At 39.9% G+C, this 23,866-nt stretch overlaps 2 protein-coding genes across 6 annotated transcripts in view; one reads left to right on the top strand and one right to left on the bottom strand.

The window, feature by feature from the left end:
* Positions 1–510: 510 nt before the first annotated feature.
* LOC124291002 (nicotinamide N-methyltransferase-like) lies at positions 511–5,920 on the bottom strand. 4 transcript variants are annotated; one of them, XM_046727897.1, is made up of 5 exons: positions 5,777–5,920; positions 5,313–5,315; positions 3,876–4,066; positions 2,850–3,027; positions 511–1,534 (listed from the first exon to the last, which is right to left on the bottom strand). In XM_046727897.1, the coding sequence occupies exons 3-5, from the start codon at positions 4,024–4,026 to the stop codon at positions 1,105–1,107; spliced, it is 759 nt and encodes a 252-aa protein (XP_046583853.1). In that variant the 5' UTR covers positions 4,027–4,066; positions 5,313–5,315; positions 5,777–5,920; the 3' UTR covers positions 511–1,104. The 4 variants fall into 4 exon arrangements, with proteins under 4 accessions (XP_046583853.1, XP_046583827.1, XP_046583846.1 ...); XM_046727871.1 differs by having other exon boundaries at positions 2,823–3,027; positions 5,777–5,919; XM_046727890.1 differs by lacking the exon at positions 5,313–5,315 and having other exon boundaries at positions 2,823–3,027; positions 3,876–4,069; positions 5,777–5,919.
* A 4,000-nt stretch (positions 5,921–9,920) lies between these two features.
* The window catches only part of LOC124290977 (ketohexokinase-like), a 37,404-nt gene continuing 23,458 nt past the window's right edge, over positions 9,921–23,866 (top strand). The window contains exons 1-4 of one of the 2 annotated variants that reach the window (XM_046727839.1): positions 10,025–10,093; positions 18,770–18,867; positions 20,022–20,138; positions 22,128–22,262. In XM_046727839.1, the coding sequence (XP_046583795.1) occupies positions 18,770–18,867; positions 20,022–20,138; positions 22,128–22,262 (350 nt within the window). In that variant the 5' untranslated portion in view covers positions 10,025–10,093. Of the gene's footprint in view, positions 10,094–18,769; positions 18,868–20,021; positions 20,139–22,127; positions 22,263–23,866 lie in introns of both variants that reach the window. The other variant, XM_046727848.1, reaches the window with a different exon arrangement.

The raw sequence follows: 23,866 nt of genomic DNA, 5'->3' as shown, positions 1-23,866 counted from the left end.
GTCAGAATCACATGATATGCCATAACGATGAGTCATAACGCGAGAATATAATATTGGTCACTGAAGGTACATAACGTGTGCGAGGTCCAAGGGAGGCAACACAGGATGGGAGCGTAACGATGCGCTCGTAAAATATTATATTACCATACTGTGGCCAATTTCGAATTTGTGAGAAATCTGTATTGACGTGTTTGAAATGTTTTAAGTACTCCGAGATTTTTCCTTTTTGCTGAGGACAAATATTCGTGCATTCCGGATGAAACTTTAAGAGACTCGATTGTAAACGAGCCTGCGGTATACGGAGGGACTGTTTCTGATTGCGGCGTCAAGTTCGCGAATCATCTATATTACGGTAACTGGGCATGTGTAACGATACATCACAGATCTTCGTGAAATCAAGTACAGAATGTCGTATGTCGGCAGGTCTAGGATACAGAACCAACATTACGTGTCAGTAACTCTCTTACCGGAGTAATAAATAACGAGAAGAAGCTTCAGTCATTTTTTTTGATGCAGTGTAAATCACAGTGTGACACACCACAAGTGATATTCGATCCCATTTTAATCCGACAGAACAATTACATCGTCAAAGTGGTGCTTAAAATTCTGGTTAAATATGCAACCGCACGTTCACGTAAGAAAGAGATACCCCTGTCCAGCGCTCATTACTGAATTCGGTCCACAGAAAAGTTTCCAGCAGCTCTTATAACAGGAGAATAACATTTCCACTGCTTCAGCGGACCTCATTAGTTAGGAGACAGACCTGTTCTATTCCAGCTTTTAAGGTGGTTCATCGTTGAATAAAGATCTCTAATTGTTACATTTACATTTATTCAGCGATGAACCGCTTAAAATGTAGAACAGAACAGGTTTATCACCATTCTCCCAGACTTAAAAGCATTTCTGAATACGGACTCTTTTTCTTGCGCGTGTATTCAGTGCAGTGATACTGTGTGAAGAGGTTATTGCCGTATATTTGATATAAGTAATCAGTCAAATTGGATCATCCTGCAACTTCATGGCATAATACTTAATAAAACTAGGTGCTAAGACGTAAGTTAGCAGAGTGTTTCCTGATAGCCCCCATTCATACCTGGAGGAGTTTTAACGACTCTTCTGTGCCACCATCAGGAAAAAACCTTCAAAATTTGACACTGAACCATCACATTGAGCATCAGTCGCTTTTTGCTTCCATTCAACAATTGTGAATCCGGATCGTTTCCAGATATCCTGGACCTGCTCTGCGCTGATCTTGAGGCAGGAAAATGAATGGCTTCCCACACGGTAGAATGATTCACCAAGAACTCCAAAGAGAACTACATGACCCCCATCTTTCAGAAGTCTCCCCATACGTCTCACCATGTTCTCGTAGCTAGCGAGATCTTGAGCCGCAGCCTCTAAACACAGTGACGAATTGATGATATCAAAGGGAGGAAACAGTGATGGCATCAGAGGCTCAGCCTGCAGAAGGTCAAGAGGAAAGATTCCCACAACTTTATCTTTTAACATAGCTTCTCGGTCATTCGGAAGTTCCCTGAAAGATTGATACAAAGATTTTAGAGACTTACTTCTTCGTCTTGCACACCCTCAATAACCCAATGTATTCCAGCTCTATTCTAGTTCGATACATGACCTGGACCCAATCACCACCAAAGCTTAGGAAAGGGAGTACAGTAACCACCCACATCAATGTTAGACCCAGCATAAATGTTTGGACACGTTTGAACTTTAGTAAGGTGCCATTCGAATCGGGATGTTGGCGGACGGGTCCAGCAAATTTATCAAACGATACATAAACAATCGAAGATGTTTGTTGATCAGCAAATATTGTAACTGCTCAAGTCGATCAAAACAAAATAACTCGCTACATTCTGACCAAATGCATACACGAATTCCAGATTGCTGAAGATTTCGCTATTTAATGATTATTTCGTTACAGTGCTTTAATACGATTTCCTGATAAATGTGATATTTCTATGCTGTAGTTCATAGTTCCATATCTTTCATTAGTTTTACTGTTTGTGATATTATGAAAACCAAACCAACTGGTGATCCGGAAGAGGACATCCAAATCAAGACGAATAAGTGGATAAAATATACATCATGACCCTCAAGTTTCTTCATTCATAAACCTACCAGTATTTTACGGACAACTAGCATAGTGCGAATTCCAGAAAGACATATTCCCATAAAATGTGCTCCTCAACGCTACAATATGTACTATTGTCAGTCAAGGAGAGATAGTTACCCTTCCCTGTCCACCACATATTGGACTCTGCCAGTCAAGGAGAGATAGTTACCCTTCCCTGTCCACCACATATTGGACTCTGCCAGTCAAGGAGAGATAGTTACCCTTTCCCTGTCCACCACATATTGGACTCTGCCAGTCAAGGAGAGATAGTTACCCTTCCCTGTCCACCACATATTGGACTCTGCCAGTCAAGGAGAGATAGTTACCCTTCCCTGTCCACCACATATTGGACTCTGCCAGTCAAGGAGTGAAAGTTACCCTTTCCTGTCCACCACATATTGGACTCTGCCAGTCAAGGAGAGATAGTTACCCTTCCCTGTCCACCACATATTGGACTCTGCCAGACAAGGAGTGATAGTTACCCTTCCCTGTCCACCACATATTGGACTCTGCCAGACAAGGAGTGATAGTCACCCTTTCCCTGTCCACCACATATTGGACTCTGCCAGACAAGGAGTGATAGTTACCCTTCCCTGTCCACCACATATTGGACTCCGTCAGACAAGGAGTGATAGTTACCCTTCCCTGTCCACCACATATTGGACTCTGCCAGACAAGGAGTGATAGTTACCCTTTCCCTTCCTTGTCCACCACAAACTGGAAGAAACTCTTGAAGCTGTGCTGCAGACTCCCATCCAGCCATTTCCTCAACGTTTCCCTGTTCTGGGGGGCGAAGTCGGACAGGTAGACGGTGTCGCAGTAGTTGGAGGCGCTGATTACAGAGTGGATTGTAGGGCCTGTTCCGATGTCGAGCAGTCGGCGGCCTGTCATGTGACCTAGGAGAATGAGTGAAACATTTATGTTCCAACTGGATTTTTAACATTATGTCAACATTGTGGTATTGTCATATCTGTGCTTCATGTAAAGATGGACGATTACTGTAATTATGACATGACAACTTGGGTCGTCAGGATTGTGAAGATGTCTCAATCATTTGATTAACACATACAGTACCAAGCCAGTACCTAATGCCTACATTTGTACAGTCACCGGCCGTTTGAGTATTGGACGTATCCCTAGAGGTTCGTTATTGAAATTGGTCGCTATTGTTGTTCATAATCGGATTTCCATTTCTGCCGTGGTCATCAATTCAAAGTTCAAGTGGGATCACATAATGCCGTGATGTCAGGATCTAAGTCACCAACAGGTAGGTGCTAATAGAAATGTTACACGCCATGTCTAGAAAGACATCGAAATGTCTCCGAAACGTTGACATCGGGAAGGGGACATTTAGCTATTTGATGAAATAACGTTCGGTATTAAATATTTGTAAAACTCAAGATATTAGTAGAGTGTGTGAGAGACTGAGTAGGTGAGTGAGTGTGTATAACTGGAGGTGAGTGAGTGAGTTTAGTTTTACGCCGCACTCAGCAATATTCCAGCTATAAGGCGGCGGTCTGTAAATAATCGACTCTGGACCAGACAATCCAGTGATCAGCAGTATGAGCATCGATCTGCGCAATTGGGAAACCGATGACATGTGTCAACCAAGCAGGGAGCCTGACCACCCGTAAATTGGGATTCTAATCCACCTTTATGAGATTTGGCGTACCTAGGGGAGGCAACTCTATAGAAGTAACTCTGGAGTGACAAGACTCGTGACTAGAGACGAGTATGTGAATACCTTGATTGAATGCTTCATGCCAGAACAGCATGGACGCCTCCAGCATGTCTCCCTCAGCCGGTGCACCTTTCAGCGTACTGTAGTACATCTGTAGATACTCTTCCGGCTGAAAGTCTGTTTTGTAATCTTCGCCATACTTTACTTGTTCCATAGTCTCCGGCTGAGGTACTTTCGACCAGGGTGGACAGAATCTGCAAAAATATAGTCTTACGTCGCTATTGACAGGTCCTGTTTAAATAATTGATCTTCCGACTTCTAAATGCTGATAATGCACCAAAGTTAACGAGTGACTGTATGTACTACTGAACAGGTCCCAATGTTGGTTCGAGCATTTGCCTTGGGTGATAATTATTTACAATTTTTATTTTAAGAGGTCAATATTATTTCACTAACAATTCGTTCTTAATCGCGGACCAATCAATGCTATGTTTAGTTTCGTCCAATCGCATCCTACGAGAAATTGGTTATCGCCTGTTCGTCTACTGGTTTAGTAGACAGGAGTCCAGTCCAGTGTATTACCTGCTACAAATTTCATTTCATTTCAGTCCCTTATGTGAAACAAGAATCTATTGGGTCTAACCACCATGTTGACGTTACAGACGTACCAATTCTCATGGAACACGCGGTTCATGTGTTTGTCGGCGTCCTTGGCAGCAGACACCCATGTTCCGGCAATACCAGTCACGATATGGCTGAAATATTGCTGATGTGACTTACAATCTTAACTCACTAACTCCAGCAATACCACGGGAGTCTGATTGGCCATACGATCAGCGTCCAGTAATGTCGGGGCACGTTGGCAGACCACCCAATCCACATTCTTACTGTGAAGGTTGCACTTTAGTGGATACATACTGGATACCTTCGTCATAGTTGATGCGCTAGTGGATACCCTGGTCTATACCTTAGTTGGTACCTACTGGATACCTTCGTCATAGTGGATGCGCTTGTGGATACCCTGGTCTATACCTTAGTTGATACCTAGAGGCTACCTACTGGATACCTTCGTCATAGTGGATACGCTAGTGGATACCCTGGTCTATACCTTAGTTGATACCTAGATGCTACCTACTGGATACCTTCGTCTTAGTGGATACGCTTGTAGATACCCTGGTCTATACCCTAGTTGATACCTAGAGGCTACCTACTGGATACCTTCGTCATAGTGGATACGCTTGTGGATACCCTGGTCTATACCCTAGAGGCTACCTACTGGATACCTTCGTCATAGTGGATACGCTAGTGGATACCCTGGTCTATACCCTAGTTGATACCTAGAGGCTACCTACTGGATACCTTCGTCATAGTGGATACGCTAGTGGATACCCTGGTCTATACCCTAGTTGATACCTAGAGGCTACCTACTGGATACCTTCGTCATAGTGGATACGCTTGTGGATACCCTGGTCTATACCCTAGTTGATACCTAGAGGCTACCTACTGGATACCTAGTGCATAGAGCCTATATCCGGGGAAGTTAAGGTCAGTTCGCCTCGCCGCGTCCTAAATATTTATGGGCATTCAACGGTACATGTTACAGTTGGAGTAGGATAAAGCAAGGGCTTGTGAGCTCCATGGAAACATTTTGTGTCTGAGTGGTAGGCCTATTCAGGTCATGTTAAACTTCCGCGTGGTATCTCGACACTCCCAAACCGACATTCGTCAAGCGTCACACTCTAAATCGCCCAAAGTCCGCCTCTTCATCAAATACATAGACACATGGCGAGGACTGTGGGGCGTCTCAGTGTCAGTAAGATGTGGGTAACTTACGCGACTCAATGTGCAATGGTTGTAGCAAGTCAAGTGTCCGTGATATTACATACACCATCGGAATATCTCAAATATATGCACCGGAGCTGACAATCTACAGATCTGGCAAACATGTACAAACCTGTGGTCACTGTTGTCCTTGAGCAGCCAGCTGCAACTTGACGAGATCAAGCGGTGTGACCTTAAATAGCTCCCTGTGTTATGAGGCAGTGTTATACGTGTTGCAACACTGTGTCAACTGTGTTTATTGTACCTGTAGAGTCAGTAATGGGTGGTGGTATTCTATATTAACAGATTATGGGAGTTAACTCTTATCTCACATTACATCTCACGTTACCAGAAAATTGTCTCTGATGATTACTCTCTAGCCCGCCAGGCCTAGTTGCAAGTTGGATTCCTGCTGCTGAGAGATGAATACCATCGTTGCCTTTAAGTTAACTAATGTATCTAGGGATACAGACCAAGATACCTTACACCGATAGTGTTCAGGTGCCATCAACCTCTGCATCTCTGGAGTCGCTTAGAGTGAGTAAGTGAATTTAGTTTTACGCCTCTTTTAGCGATATTCACGCAATATCACGGCGGTTGACACCAGAAATGGGCTTCACACATTGTACCCATGTGGGGTATCGAACCTGGGTCTTTGGCGTGACGAGCGAACGCTTTAACCACTAGGCTACCCCACCGCCCCTAATCGGTTAGAGGTATGACGATGAAAGAACGTCTCTGTTCTGGCGGGCTAGATTGAATCATCAGAGACAATTTTCTGCTAACGTGAGATGTAATGTGAGATCACCTGGTAATACAATATCCCAGCACACTAATTTGCATAAAGCTATGGTCTGTTCCAACGAAGTCGCTTAGGACTTGCTCATTTGTGCACTAATCTCTCCTCAGTAAAGTCCTGTTTTAACGTTTCCTATCTCCCTACCACTGAGACTGTAGTTAGGCCGAACTTAGTTAGTCTTAGAAAAGACACAGATCTGATGAAAAAAACTCAAAATCTGATGAGACAGTTTCGAATATGGTTTGAAGAAACAACCAAAAAGAAATTAAAATATCAAAATCAATTATCTTACTTGGAGACCCCAATCAAACCATTTGTATAACTTTCTCTAAATGTATATTTATACGTGTAAACATAAAAAAAAACAAATTTGCATTTCCAAGGTTTGATAAAAAATATCAAGCAAATTTATACGGCCCTGCCAATACCACACTAAAACATAAATGGTCAACATTGATGCCGACACTTACTGCGTAAACACGCAGCCACCAACACGACCCCTCCCCCGTCTTTTTCCCCCCATTCTCATCTACTCTTTCCCCCCCTCTCCTGTCTTCCTCTCCCTATTTCCACACTTTCACGTCTAGTACTTATCCTATATTTGCCCTAATTTTTCAATATAGTGTGTAAAGCAAATGCTGTACATTTCCAAGGATGACACTTTCACATCCGTAGATAATATCTTCATCTCTATGTGAAATGGATATATTTGTATTCACATAGTACATGTATCAGTGTAACATCTCGCTATATATATATATGTACATATGTAATGGATATGTAACATCTGTCCCTATGCTAATAATAATATAAAAGAAAAAAGAAAAGCCATAGATATCGTCTTCGTCTTTTCTTTGATCTTCCTTGGATAGCCAGAGAAGGCCCTGCACAGTCCACTCCAACTGGAGAAAACTGCTCTCAGCGAATAGCTATCAGTTTTGGAAGTGGAGCCATGCATGATCTCAGGTCTGAGTTAAACCTATTGTCTACGACAAAAGGCACATTCTGTCTCCCAGGCTCGAATCTCTTCACGATCAGCAATGACCCAGTATCTTGAGGATAGAGCAGCTAAAGTTTGATTAGTACCTACTGCATGTTTACCAGCTTCGGGGTAATGTTTGACAATAAGTCTTTTCACCCAATGTTTTCAAAGGCAAGATTATTGGCTAAAGTCCAGTGAGTTTGCTGTCTCTTGGAAGCTGTTTTCCATTTTGTAGTGCAGACAATTCTTTTGCGAATTACTGTTGCATCTGACTGATGATTCTCATTTCAGCATCTCCGATTTCCTCTATTTCCAAATTACCACTTCGTAATGTTGGTGCAATATGGGCGTCGGTAACAAATCAGCATACCCAAGCATATGTTCCAGTCAGCTTCTTCCAGTCAGAGTATCTGGATGGATGAAGACGCCATGTATTGTCCTCGCCTTCAGACGTTACAGTAACAAGTCCTTTTTTTCTGGAAAGTTTCTTCATTTCTAATGTACTATCAGTTTGAAATCCAACTATTTGTTTTGGCCATTCCCTTTCTGTGAGTGTCAGAAGTGCTGGACCTGTCAGCCATGTACTACTGGCTATGTTCTTCACTGATGTACCCCTGGTAAGTATGTAACCGAGATGGAACATATTTCCACTCATATGGACTGGTATGTTCTGGGATGTAACCAATGCGATTTGCCACAAAAGACTTGCAATTTCTGCTTTGACGTTTTATCCAATAACACATTCATACTGTCACACCAAAAAATATGTGTTGACAGTGAACATTTCTAACACCTTTGCTGAGGCAACAAACACTTTTACCCCAAGGACTGCCGCCATCAGTTCCATTCTTGGAATGCTTACAGATTGAAGAGGAGCAACCCTGCTTTTGGAGGTAACTAAACGACTCACCGCTCTGGATATAGACTGCATATATTGCTGCCCCATATGCATTATCTTGTGATGCATCTGCAAATACATGAAATGTTTTGTTTTCTATTTCAGATTTGATTCTCAAGCAACGTGGTACTATGCTACGGCATAACTCCTTAACTTCACATGCCCATATCAAAGTTCTAAGATTCAGATCTGGATGATGTTCTTCATCCCACCCAAAACCTGCTATCCACATCTCTTGCATGATCAGTTTCCCCACAATGGTGAAAGGTGTCAAGAGTCCAAGATCCTTGCAATTTCACCGAGAAACATTCTTTTGGTCATTCTCACAATGTCTTCAGGAACATTCATGCAGAAACTGAACTCATCATCATTTGCAATCTACATAAGACCTAGTGTTTTCACTGAAGGCAATTCATTTCTGTTTATGTTGATCTTCTGTGCCCTAGATTCTAACGGTATTCCATCAAGTTCCATCAGGTCTATGAAAGAAATTAAATAATTTCTAATTTATGTAAATATGCATTTGAGATATTCATATAAACAATTTCAGACAGCATCTAAAGCTGATAAACTTCAAATTTTCAAATTAAAGATAAACATGCAACTTTTGAACAACCTAAGGCTTCTGACATATTTCAAAAATAGACATACTGACCAAATAAAGTATACTCTTACTCTCCCCCCATTACACTTGTAGCCCCCATGGTCCCACAGATTTGTGATTTAGTTGTTGAATGGTAAAGTCAATGTTGTTACGTTCTGAGTCCCTGGCTGAAACGCTGTTTTAACCGGAAATTTTTTTAAAAGAACAAGATGTGCAAAGGGCAAACAACAAAGAATTGTGATGTATTCTGAAATTGACAAAGTTCACAAATCAATACATATGTATCACTATGGCAGTACATAATAGCGTGGCAGTACAAATATATAACAGAGGTGATATAATACAAGAGCAGAGATTATAGCTCTAGAGACAATGTGGTAATGTTAACCTCTCAGTAACAGTAATCCAACTTCCGAAATTAGGGTTAGCTGGAATTTCCAAGAGTGGAGAGCGATCACACAAAATGCTGGTCTTCTTGTGGCTTGAGTTGCACTGACTGACTGACTGAGTTTGGTTTTACCTGCTTTTAGCAATATTCCAGCAATATCACGGTGGGGGACACCAGAAATGGGCTTCACTCATTGTACCCATGTGGGGATTCGAAACCGGGTCTTCGGCATGACGAGCCAACGCTTTAACCATTAGACTACCCCACCGCCCCGCTTGAGTTGCAATGTGAAAAAAGAGGCAATAGCTAGCTCCCCTTACACAAGAATAAGATGCTAAAAAAATTCTACAACAACCCACGGGTTGCAGCACCTGTAGCAGCTTCCAGAACATTCTATATCATTCTGATACAAGTCTAAAAAAAAAAGCCCACTATTAGGATAACCAGTGAGTGGCTAATATAGTTACAATGAATAACACTGACACCATCTTCTATGTTCTCATATTTAGTATGGCCCCTACAGGTGGATGCGACATCAAATACACACATACTCTTGATATAGTTACAATTGTACAATCGAATCTGCTTTTGGCAGAGATTTCTTACAAAAGTGGAGAGTGTTTTGTCCCAGTTTAATTTACAACTTTGGCTAACATCTGTGGACCACACTATTGATACGTGGATTGATCAACGTAAACTGATGACAGATGGAAGCATGAAGTGAGGCATGCAGCTGTCTGCCACAACATCTGGGCTTCACTGGCAGTTGGATGTGTCCACCAAGTTAAGGTATGTCTATGTTAATTTCATATTTATCAAGAATTTCTGTTTCCTAGCAATGCTGATGTGAAATATGGATGAGGTAAACGAAAATCAAGCAGGATCACCTGGGTAGGCACAGAAATATCATTAACTGGTACATTTAATATATAAATTAAAATTAACATATGATGACTGAGTAAAGTAAGCTGGAACTTACAAACTGAAATTTTGATCATCAGCTACGCTATTGCAATCCAGGAATCAACTTGCCTGTATACATCAACCAGATTGAAATCTTGACACATATTAAATCGAATCCAACAATGAAAGTAGTGAGTATTGTAAACATACTGATATCACCCTGATAACAATACAGACGATGAAAAGTCGATTTCCATTGGAAAGTATATCGTATGGTAATTCATTGTGACTTCAAATTATATCAATACCTAATTTGTATCATTATCACAGGTTATAATTAGTAATGTAATATGATTCTGTCTGTATATCAGAATCGGGCACTTCCCTTGGAAATGCCAACTTGCTAACCAACTTTAAAAGTGTTTAATCCTTGTACGATAATATTTTATCGCGGTTTAATGCTTAAAAATGTGTGAATCGTAAACTTATTAGAAATTGAGTAGACTGAAAACTTTTCAGACTCAATCTATTATTACGTGTTGAAACTAAAAGGTTGAACGGGAATCAATCCGTAAATGAACGAGGGGTGAAACTATCAAACAACAAGGTAAGGTGATGTAATTAACAATAGTGTTCGTTCTAACTAAGTTCAGTCCACAAAGCAACATCAATCAATGCAAGGTGTCACCATGGCAGCACAAACTATAAGGCAGTAAAATACAAGAACAGCTGTTCCTATGTAAACTCAATCAGTTATATATGGGTAATGACATAACACAGTATCGTGCGGCGATATGGTTATAGCAAGGTGTGCTTTGTTACTACAAACAGAAACACTTTCCAATCACACCTGACCGAGACTTTACGATTTGTCACATCTTGAGATATATATTTTCACAAGAAATTCACCTAGCTTTCGAATTGTTACTTATTGAATGGAAAACATGTAATGTGATTCTTCTTCTGTGCTTACTTCAATCAAGTTTCAACAATGTAAACGCTGCGTTGATTATCCAATTGTCTACTCCAGCTTGCCGGAGATGTCAAGTCGAGTCCCGGACCTCCCAATGTAAGCCCAGATCAATCACTCTCTATATTTCACTTAAATGTTACAAGTTTTCGTCACAAGCAAAGGTATTTGTCTGAAATAGTGTCAGATTATGATGTTGTATGTTTGACTGAAGCTCACCTTGATGAATCTGTTTCTGATGAAATCTAAAATGGGATGATTTTCATAACTCCATTAGAAAGGATAGAAATGCTTTGTGATTTCTATTTTGAAGCACGTTCACAGACAAAGTTATTTATTCATTAACCTGTGCTGTGCCGTCTCCATCCGTTCTCGAACACCTGGCTGTCCCTTTCTCTGCACTCCTCCCTCGTAACAAATAGTGAACTGTGTCAATATTTTAATGATAGTTTGTTAAACAACTTTTTAATTTTTAGGACAAAAATTCTGCAAAAACGTCACAGAGTGGGTATGATGTTTTGATTATGATCAGCGTTTCATTGCGTATTTTATGTTTATTAGTTTTCGAGTTAGATTGCAATTCATCGGTCCGCTCTTGAGCCAAACGGACTATACTTTCTTGATAACAAATTGTTGTACAAATATCAGGCTGGTTTACAGCGAGGCCACTTTACTGTACATCAACTTATAGAAATGTACCACAATGTATGTACATCGCTTGATAACATAGACAACCATTGTATGGTAATGAACAAGTCTGTCCACATATACCTCTTCGCTGGTCCAAAGAACCATTTAAAATCCTGGGAATAATTTTTTCAACCAATTTAAAAGAAATGATTACATTAAATTTCGAACCGCAGTTTTCAAATATTAGAAAAATATTATTCTCGTGGTCAAATAGATCAATAACTTTGACAGGCAGAATAACGATAATTAAAACTCAAATTAACCCCCTTTTTACACACTTGTTCATCGCCCTCCCTAATCCATCTAAACTCTTTTTCAAACGTTTGAATACTATACTTGTTACGTTTATTTGGGGTGGGAAGCGCGATAAAATCCAAAGGAAAATGTTGATAAACGACTACTGTAAGGTTGGCTTAAAAATGATCGATGTTATATCATTACTACGTGAAAATCAAATGGATAAGGAGATTACTGACATCAAAAGGGTTGTGGCAGCACCTAGCATTCGAGACATTATCACCTTTTGGTGACAGTAACCTATTCAGCTTTCAAGTGGAAAAAATACAATCCTACTCCAAAAATATTAAAAACGGTTTTTTTTAAAAAGATGTTGTTTCATGCTATGCATGTATCCATTCTAAAATTAGTGAAAGTGTTGAAGATTTTATGTGCTTGCCACTTCTTAATTTGGTACCTGTTACCGATATTGGGTTGTTTGTCTCATGGATAAACAAAGGCATGAAATTTATGAAAGACATTGTCTCAAACAACGGTCAATTCAAGTCCTTTGATACGCTTAAAGAGAATTTAATCTTAACGAAAGACCCAAACATTGGATCAAAGCCATCAAAGACACAAATCAAAAGATAGAATCAGTAAACACTCAATGTAATACTCTCACACAAATACTCAAGTCAGCTAACTGTAAATTCATATATACTCAATTATGTGAAAGTCAAGGAAGCTCTCTCTATAATCTACAGCTGAAATGGAAACCAAACTTAATACTAGTATTACTCTAGCAGATGACTATCTTCGTGACTGTTTTGCATTGAAAAATAAGACAACCATAGAAAATAAAGCCAGGAATTTTCAGTATAAATTGATGGGTTTAAACATATTTATTCATTTAGTCATGATGGGATTGGCTTACATCAATGCCGCCCCCTAACAATGATACAATAGTATTTACAATAATGATAGTGACGTACACATGAGCTGGGTGCAAAACATAATGTGAATCTACAAGGAACTATATTGACAATATAATGTGTTACAATTTGCAAACATACGTTGAAGGCAAATAAACTAGAAGCTGTTGTGATCTCAGTATAACAGCAAGGCACGGCATGTACAACAAAACTAGGCTAGGTAAATGGCGAGAATCTCTGGGAAGATATGATACAATTATGTATCGATTTTAGTAGTACCTGTTCTAATGAGTCCGAATGACCAAATAAGATTGATGAAAAATTAAATCCTCTACTAAAGAAGTATGCATTAGATCTTATGTCGTTAAATATATGACAGATGAGGAAGAAATGAAGCGCATCTTCGGTGTGATGCCCGCAGTTACATTCAGGACTATCAGATATATATCTGGAAAACTTATCTCCATTTAAATCGCTACACCCAAGCCGAAGTCGGGAGTGGGTTATCTGGCAAGATCTTGAACCATGGGAAAGATTAAAGTAGATTTCACTGGTGTTGTGTTCTTTTAGTTGGTTTTTGACTTCCCCAAGAGTATTGGCGTTTACGATATCAGGAGGGAGAGAGTTCCAGATGTTTACCGTGTCAGGGATAAATGAATTGGAGTACAAACTAGTATTGCATTTAATATTTTGAAGGGCAGAATTATTTCTCAAATTATACCCACTTACAGATGTTACTTTTTCTGGAACTAAACTAGACAAATAATCTGGAACTAGTTAAATTGATTCATCCAATAGTTACAACTATGTCATTTCTGTTTAAGATAGGTATTAGTGATAATAATGTCTGTACCATCTGCAACAAAGAAACAGAAACTTGTTTCTAATTTATTCTATTACTGTGAAAAAACAATTTGTTGAGTGGTATCGATACAAAAGCAGCTGTAATCTAAGTATAAATGTTGAACATTTTCTGCTGGGAGACCCGGAGGCACCTGTCCTGATTAACCACCTTTTTATCATTATCAAGAATTATTATTAACAAAACAAGATATGACTTTACGGAATTAAATATTTAATAAAATACCATTTCAAACTAGAAAAACATATTTTCGGTGAAAATGATGAAACATTTCGTATGTAATGGAATTCTCTTTCTGCACCCTGTGTCTATACCGCTATCTTTCTCTTTTCAAATTCCTTTCGTCTGCACGTTTAATTTAATGTGAATCAAACCTTATCTGTATCTCGTCGATTCAATAAAAAGTACAATAAAAAATATTTAAAAAGTAAAATAAAAAAAAAATAAAAATTAAAAAATAAAAAAATAAAACAACAACAACAATTAAACAACTATTGTACGGTATTTTGTGATCTTTCTAAAGCTTTTGATCGTGTCTGGCATAGAGGGCTTGTATTGAAATTGGATATGTATGGTGTTAAAGGTAACTTACTAACTTTGGCTTGCTACTTACATAAGCAAACGTACTAAATCAGTTTTTGTGAATGGCACATTATCTCATTCGAGAAACTACAAGCTGGAGTCCCACAGGGTTCAGTTTTGGGTCCCTTTTCATTGTGTATGTGAACGAAGTAGCCGATGTATTAAATTGTTCAACAAGATTGTTTGCTAATGACACATCACTCAGTGCATCTTCCAATAACATGCAGTCATTACAACTATGAATGACAATTTAAGCTCGTTAAGTGATTGGGCTAAGAACTGGTTACTCAAATACAACCCAGATAAGACAGAGACTGTATTGTTCTCGACCAGAGATAGTGACAAGCTAGACAATTTAAATCTTATCTTAAATCTAGTCCCATCACATAAATGATATTTTAAAGAAAACCTCCAAAATGATAAATTCCATGAGAAAGTTAAAGTTTTTGTTAAAAAGAACACCGCTAAATAAGATCTACACTGTTTTCATTCGTCCTCATTTTGAATATGCGTGTGAATTATGGGATGGATGTACAGCTGATCAAAGTAACTCCTTAGAACAGTTACAGTTAGAAGCAGCTCGTATAGTGACAGGACTTCCAAAATATACTTCTCGTGATCATTTGTACTTTGAAACTGGTTGGGAAACCCTTAGTGAACGTAGAAGAAAAAGAAACGTTTGCTTATTTTATAAGATTCTTCACAATATTGCACCATCATACCTTCAGGAGTTACTACCCAATATATTGCCCAAAGTCATGTTATAACCTTCGCAACTCTTTAAACCTCTCCCTTCCATTTACGAGATTGAAACTTCCCTTATCATCTTTTTTTCCCATCTACTATACGAATGTGGAACAATGTTTCCATAGAAATAAGAAACATAGACTCTTTAGCAGCTTTAAAATTGAAAATGCAAAGTAAAATAAATGCAGCCCCACCTGTTTTTGGTCCGGTACAAGGAAATTGAACATTATTCACATAAACTAAGGTACAATACAAGATCGCTTAATTACGATTTATTCAGAATTAACTTAAGACCAGATGCTTCAGGTTGTTCTTGTGAAAATTCATGACATTATACTTTAGAATGTTCTTTGTATACAACGCAGCGTAAAGATTTGTTTGTAAATGTAAAAACTGTCGTTAAACATCGCATACCCATTAATCAAGATTTATTGTTATTTGGTCATGTTACACTATCACTATATGAAAATGAATTATCATTTGAATATATACACAGATATATTAAGCTCACTGAAAGATTTTTGTAGTTTTATTCTTTTATATATTATACACATCCTCTTTAAAGACCTTGTAAATTCATTCCACAAATCCCTGTTGTCAATGTTTTTTTATATTGTAAATATGACATATGTAACTTCTGGGAGAGGGCGTTCCTAAGTTGGATAACTTGTGCCCAATCCATTTCATTTTCGAATAAAATATGTTTAAAACATACAAGAACAGTGATTATATACAAAAAGAACTTAATTGAGTATCTACTGTATTTTGGCAATGGTAGATGTTCAACACGTACATAAAACTTCTCGTGGTGACCACGATGGGAAAACATGAGTTTTTCTGACCCGCATCATCATTGACTCATAAAAAACGACAAACTGATTGGAATCCATGTTGATATTCAGATAACAATTGCTCATTTTGAAAATGCTCACTGATTTTCATATTAAACCATGCCTGTACAAGTATGGCCCTGGAATGTTTAATGTTGAATTTATTGGTGAATGTGAACATTCAAAATGTCATTTTGCGTGTCTAAAACGATTCAAGGTCAATACGGAGTGTAACCTCCATGTGACTGTATGGCAGCCAGCACTCCCCTCTTCATACCCCCTGTCAGCGTCCTGATCCCCTGTAGAGTCAGCTTACGCCATTCCTTGTGTAAAGCAGTGTCCAATTGGGCCAGGTTCTGTACAGGAAGATCCCTTTGTTGCACACGACCAATATGACCAATTATGTCCCAGATATGCTACAAAGGGTTAAAATCGGGTCTCATTCAATCGTGAGATATGTCAATGGGTGCTTAGCTAAGTTCTTTGTGTATAGTAACAAAGACAAAGCTCTCATCAACAGTGAACAAACCTAAGAAGAAAGGCTAGCAGAGTTCCCAAAGTGTAATGATCTCAACATACATTCTTGTTGCTTAAGATGTAATGGAAGATCAGAGCTAATAACTAGCTCCCATTATATACGAAAGAAAATGAAGCTAGAAAATTCTATACTGAGCCAGATGATTCTGAAATAATCTTTCCAGATCTTTCTGTCTCAGTTTAGAAAGTCTAAACGTAGCACACTGAAAGTCTAAACATAGCAGACCAGTGATCCTCACTGACTCGACATGTACAAGGCACAACAGTTGAAACACCGCCTCATAACACTCTTCCCTTTCGGTGAAAGACAGTTTGATTGCAGTAAGAACTTTGCTAATTAAAGTACTGAAACTGTTAGAACAATAATATTAAACAACATTCATAATTATAAGAATATGTTTACACGAAAGCAGATCATGTCTGCAGTCAAAACTGATCACAATCAGCCAACCCGAGATAATGCATTAGGGATAATGTTGTCTTGCCATTAAAAGGTTTGATGTCTAAATCAAATTCCTGCAAAGACAGGCTTCAGCGCATTGCACATTGTTTTTTGGTCTTCATTTCATGAAGAAAAGTCAGTGACTAGTAATCAGTGTACACTGGAATAGGAAACAAAGTAGTACTAATTCAAATTGCTGCTGAGCTAACAACAAAACAAGTCTCTTTGTCAATGGTGGAATAATGTATCTGAAGTCAAATTTTCGTGAAAAATAACAAGCAGGATGACCAAAGCCTAATACATCTTCCTGCAACAGGATAGCTCCAGCACCAATGTTACTGGTATCTAAGGCTAATTAGAAACGTTGCTTAATGTCCGGTGCCTTGATAATACAGGAGAATTTCATGAGAATGGTCTTGACTTTCTCAAAAGCAGCCTGACAATTGCTGTTCCACACAGGTGTCACTCCTTTGCCGAGAATTGAGACAGACGTGCTGCCACCAGTGAGATTTCTTCACACAATGCACGGTAGTAGTCGGTCATTCCATTGTATTTTGTACTGCACCCAGTTTACTTACACCAAGGCTTTGAGGCTTGTTGGTTTCACACCAAGTTTCTTTACGGACAGATTCCTGGTGGATTTTGTGTTTCACTTGGCAATTCACACGTGTAAACATTGATTCAAAATTCTAGTTTGAGCAACCACCCGAATTACACCTGCAAACGTGAATGCCCTAAAGTAACGATAGGAATATCAGGAAACACGTTAGAAATGACAACAAATACATTGTGAAATGCCTGGTGACTGAAGGGTGTGCTAACATAGCTGTCAGGCTCATCCCTTGGGCCACATCAGCCCTGGAAGAACTGCACTGGCTACCTGTCAGACAGATATTCATTGTAAGTCCCTAGTGTTGATCTACAAATCACTTCTTGGTCTACCTCCTGTGTACCTACAAGAATTTGCAAGGTTTTACAACCTAAAGGGGCATTACTGTCTACATGCCAACAACAGATGACAGAGCAACCAGCATGAACACCAACCTAAGGAGACATTTGATTGTCGCAGCTTTGTGGAATGAACTTCGATTGGATGTCAGGTGATAGGAAATACTACCAGATTGCTGTCAACGCTCAAAACATCTTCAAGTGGTCTTGAGTAGGGAAGATTCGCTAAATAGATTGATATTAATACATAGATCAAAGAGGGTTCAGGTGATCCTGGCACAGTCAGGCTGGTTGAGATCATCATCAGCTCAGGGCCCTTGACCCCTTCTAAGGCAGCGCATACAGAGAGTGAGACTTCCACTGTTATTATCACTGTTACTATCATCGCCATTGGAGGATAGGCTAGTTTCATTAAAATATAAAGTCGGGGTCACTTTGTGGGTGACCCTAGGATACCGTCATTGTCCTGGAAATAGTTCTTCATCTACTTGTACACACGTTGATAAACATGTTCACTGTTGAGTTTAGATCTATGCATAAACATTCAGATTGACAACAAATTTTCCACAACGCTTTATGACAAAATGGATGATTTCAACTTTCCAACAGTCAACTTCCCTTCATGCTGTTTACATTTCACGACTTTTGAGGTACAATCAAGATATGACAGATTTTAAAGAACCTCTTGGGACTCTTGTTCAGAGGTTACAACATTTAGGTCTTTAGGAAAGCTTTCGAAAATGTTTTGATAGACAAGCGGAGGACATTTCAAATGTCTCGTTTCTCGAATTTTGTTGATTTAGATGACCTCAGAAAAGAACGCAATCCTGTGCGTGGGTCTTGTCTGTGTGGATTCTATTCTTGTTGTGGAAACATACCCTGCTGAAGACACTGGTCAGAGGTAGGCACTTACATGTTTACATACACGACATATCACCATGCAACGTCAGTATATTGACTGTATTTACACACAACATGACTGAATGTTCTGTTCTTGTTGACGTGAAGGTGTGTGGAGTCCAAGTGTTAGTATATTGACTGTATCTACACACAACATGACTGTATGTTCTGTTCTTGTTGACGTGAAGGTGTGTGGAGTCCAAGTGTTAGTATATTGACTGTATCTACACACAACATGACTGAATGTTCTGTTCTTGTTGACGTGAAGGTGTGTGGAGTCCAAGTGTTAGTATATTGACTGTATCTACACACAACATGACTGTATGTTCTGTTCTTGTTGACGTGAAGGTGTGTGGAGTCCAAGTGTTAGTATATTGACTGTATCTACACACAACATGACTGAATGTTCTGTCTTTGTTGACGTGAAGGTGTGTGGAGTCCAAGTGTTAGTATATTGACTGTATCTACACACAACATGACTGAATGTTCTGTCTTTGTTGACGTGAAGGTGTGTGGAGTCCAAGTGTTAGTATATTGACTGTATCTACACACAACGTGACTGAATGTTCTGTCTTTGTTGACGTGAAGGTGTGTGGAGTCAAGTGTTAGTATATTGACTGTATCTACACACAACAATGTTCTGTGACTGTATGTTCTGTTCTTGTTGACGTGAAGGTGTGTGGAGTCCAAGTGTTAGTATATTGACTGTATCTACACACAACATGACTGAATGTTCTGTCTTTGTTGACGTGAAGGTGTGTGGAGTCCAAGTGTTAGTATATTGACTGTATCTACACACAACGTGACTGTATGTTCTGTTCTTGTTGACGTGAAGGTGTGTGGAGTCCAAGTGTTAGTATATTGACTGTATCTACACACAACATGACTGAATGTTCTGTCTTTGTTGACGTGAAGGTGTGTGGAGTCCAAGTGTTAGTATATTGACTGTATCTACACACAACATGACTGTATGTTCTGTTCTTGTTGACGTGAAGGTGTGTGGAGTCCAAGTGTTAGTATATTGACTGTATCTACACACAACGTGACTGTATGTTCTGTTCTTGTTGACGTGAAGGTGTGTGGAGTCCAAGTGTTAGTATATTGACTGTATCTACACACAACGTGACTGAATGTTCTGTCTTTGTTGACGTGAAGGTGTGTGGAGTCTAAGTGGCAGCGAGGTGGAAATGCCTCCACTACAGCCACCGTTCTGTCGATGCTTGGTGAAGATGCGGAGTTCATGGGTACAATAACGGACAGGGCAGAACAGCGGTAAGTTAGTCAGGACATTTCTCATTAAGACTGTTTAACTTATAATAGGACTTAATAAGATTTAAAAAGGCCTCACTAATCCAAACCCCCAAACTGTTTAAAAAGTAATACATATGACGTGTCTGTTTCATGCAGTACAACCGAAAGACAAAGGACCACAATTACACCCGGTTTTGTATTCGAACACATTTTCCTCAGACTTTGATAGAGCATGACAAAATACACGCTTTATATATACGGAATAGTATATCATTGAACGCGATATTTTTAGCAAATTGTTATTCAGGAATTAAAACATGTAAATGGTATCACTATTGGTTACTGTTATGCGGGTTCTGCCTAATGTGTTTATCCCTAAAGCACGGACGTGCTGATTACCTGTACGTTGACAAAACCTAGCCCTGACGATATGATCCTGGTGGGCCAAATTGATTATTTCAGCTCTACCTGACCAGTTCAAACCATTCCATTTGTGACTGCTTGGATCAATACGTTACCAATATTGATCAGTACAATCTGACTGTTTTTATATGAAACGATGCAGTTTGTCAAAATCATTTGTTTTGTACGCTCGAAATCATATTCAAGGTAGAATGACATCGATGAAACTAGCAGTTATCAGTTTAATCAGTACGAAAGTGTATACTGTATAGTGTGGTCCATATCATCCCAGTTGTGTTCAAGGCACGGTGGTATTGGTCGAACAATGTCAACTACATAGCTATAATGCAGGATAAACACACGGGGCAGAGAGACGTATACCAAATAACAGTTTGACGCTCACACACACGCAAGAACACGCATACATACACACATACAGACATGTTATGCCATTTTTAAAGCAAAAATGTGGTGTTTTCCTTAGTCACTGTTTAACTACTGACAGGATAATATCGAAATCTCTATGTCTGTCGAGTGCCCTCCCAAATGTAACACTGATGGCGCTTGGTATCCGTGGCCTATCCAGCAATATCGGTTTTGCCTGTTGAGTGCCCTCCCCAATGTAACAATGATGGCGACTGGTATCCGAGGCCTTTCCAGCAATATCGGTTTTGTCTGTCGAGTGCCCTCCCGGATGTAACAATGATGGCGCTTGGTATCCGTGGCCTATCCAGCAATATCGGTTTTGACTGTCGAGTGCCCTCCCCAATGTAACAATGATGGCGCTCGATATCCGTGGCCTATCCAGCTATATCGGTTTTGTCTGTCGAGTGCCCTCCCCAATGTAACAATGATGGCGCTCGATATCCGTGGCCTATCCAGCAATATCGGTTTTGTCTGTCGAGTGCCCTTCCCAATGTAACAATGATGGCGCTTGGTATCCGTGGCCTATCCAGCAATATCGGTTTTGTCTGTCGAGTGCCCTCCCCAATGTAACAATGATGGCGCTTGGTATCCGTGGCCTATCCAGCAATATCGGTTTTGTCTGTCGAGTGCCCTCCCCAATGTAACAATGATGGCGACTGGTATCCGTGGCCTTTCCAGCAATATCGGTTTTGTCTGTCGAGTGCCCTCCCCAATGTAACAATGATGGCGACTGGTATCCGTGGCCTTTCCAGCAATATCGGTTTTGTCTGTCGAGTGCCCTCCCCAATGTAACAATGATGGCGCTTGGTATCCGTGGCCTTTCCAGCAATATCGGTTTTGTCTGTCGAGTGCCCTCCCCAATGTAACAATGATGGCGCTTGATATCCGTGGCCTATCCAGCAATATCGGTTTTGTCTGTCGAGTGCCCTCCCCAATGTAACAATGATGGCGCTCGATATCCTCGGCCTATCCAGCAATATCGGTTTTGCCTGTTGAGTGCTCTCCCCACCGGATGCCATCACTGATGGCGAAGGTCCGGTCATGTCCGTTGTATTTTACCACTCTTCCTTGTTGATTATTGTGTGGTGCTGACGGGTTGTACCTACACAGAAACTTTAATTATCTTCAGTTGTAAGGTTGCAATCACTGCGACATCTACATTGACGTTACATTCTGTTACAGGTTTCTAATGGAGGATTTTAAAACTAATTGCGTTGACACTAAAAACGTCATAGTTTGTGAAGGATCTGGTTGCCCTACAGCAACTGTTATAATTAACAAACAAACTGGATCAAGGACCATCCTGAATTCAAGAAAGTAAGTCGATCACTAAGGCGCAAACGTATTTTATGCACATCCGTTTAGAATATTCCGTTGTAACGGACGTTCTCTCATAAATAAGGCAAACCTGCATCGGTCAGTGAAGCCTACGGACGGTCCGGTCCAGAGATGCAGATGTCAGTGTGCCATGATCCCACCACTGGATTATCTGGCCCACAATCGACATTTAGACGATTCAGATGCCACAGTTAGCATATTGCTCAGACAAATAAAAATTCAGTTTAGGGCAACACCTGTCAACTAAACCACGCTCTACCAGATATATAGTATACACATCGAAAAATTTATCGCAACACCCCATATGTTTCACAGTATCAATATACGCTACCATTAACCACACCAAACGAACTTATTCAAACCTACATTTAACTTACTATCTCAATAAATTGACTCTCAAGGAATAAATAATGGCAAATAGCAACGCAATAAGAACGGGAAACTGTAGTCATTTTGTAGGGCTGATAACTTTGGTCGTCAGTTCTTTATTTCGGTACAATGGTGTGGGCCATCAGCTATGTATACAACATGGTCTATATACAGTGATACATTACAAGGTACTTATACAAGTACATCAAGGCGGAGATTTGAAGCTGGGGGATATAACTGTCCATATCCAGGGATACATAGTTTTACAAGGTACTTATACAAGTATTATACAATAATAACATCTTAAGTTCTTTGAGTGGCATTTTAGAAATTGTGAATAGTAACATCTAACCCTACATTAATAATTGGTAATGAAACATGCCGCTTTAACAAGGCAGCTGTGTTCCCTGTGGTCATTAAACCATGACCCTTCCCACCTTCCTGCCAGTTAAACACAGTTTTGATAGACTTCACATACATGTTTCAAAGAGCAAGGTGCCTGTCTTCCTGGTCTAGTACACAGAGCATTTACCCCGAGAGAATGTCTGTGGATCGATCCTATGGTGGCTGATTAGGGCCATCGCTTTCTCGCCTTAAAATTCGGAGGCGAGAAAGCGAAAAACTGATATCACGAGACGAGAAAGCGATAACACGAGACGAAAGCGATAGCACGAGACGAGAAAGCGATAACGCGAGACGAGAAAGCGATAGCGCGAGACGAAAAGCGATAACGCGAGACGAGAAAGCGATAACGCGAGACGAGAAAGCGATAGCACGAGACGAGAAAGCGATACCATTACGCGATAAAGCGAGAAAGCGATAGAGCGAGAAAGCGATATACCAAGGCGAGAAAGCGATATAGCGAGAAAGCGATAGAGCGAAAAAGCGAGAAAGCGAGAAAGCGAGAAAGCAAGAAAGCGAGAAAGCGAGAAAGCGATAGAGCGAGAAAGCGATAGAGCGAGAAAGCGATAGAGCGAGAAAGCGATTAAGCGAGAAAGCGATAGAGCGAGAAAGCGATAGAGCGAGAAAGCGATATTTCACATAATTCTGCCCTGTCTGCACATGACGTCTAACCTGCGTATGATTTAATCCAACAGGAGGCTTTATTTTCATTTGGTTTAGTCGTATAGAAACAACATGAACATGCTTTCAAATTCTGTGGCATTTTTCTAATTAATCCTTCAACTTGTCCAAACAATAATCCAACAATAACT

Source organism: Haliotis rubra, unplaced genomic scaffold (genome assembly GCF_003918875.1).
Source record: "Haliotis rubra isolate DU_JTF1 unplaced genomic scaffold, ASM391887v1 Scf1129, whole genome shotgun sequence".
Taxonomy (NCBI): domain Eukaryota; kingdom Metazoa; phylum Mollusca; class Gastropoda; order Lepetellida; family Haliotidae; genus Haliotis; species Haliotis rubra.
This window is presented reverse-complemented; position numbering and strand designations above follow the sequence as displayed.

Coding starts and splice junctions, on each gene's coding strand:
- LOC124291002 (XM_046727871.1), bottom strand. CDS start 4,026: ATGGAACAAGTAAAGTATGGCGAAGATTACAAAACAGACTTTCAGCCG. Junction 3,028..3,875: donor GCATGAAGCATTCAATCAAG/GTATTCACATAC, acceptor TCATTCTCCTAG/GTCACATGACAGGCCGCCGA. Junction 1,535..2,822: donor GTGGACAAGGAAGGGAAAGG/GTAACTATCACT, acceptor TCAATCTTTCAG/GGAACTTCCGAATGACCGAG.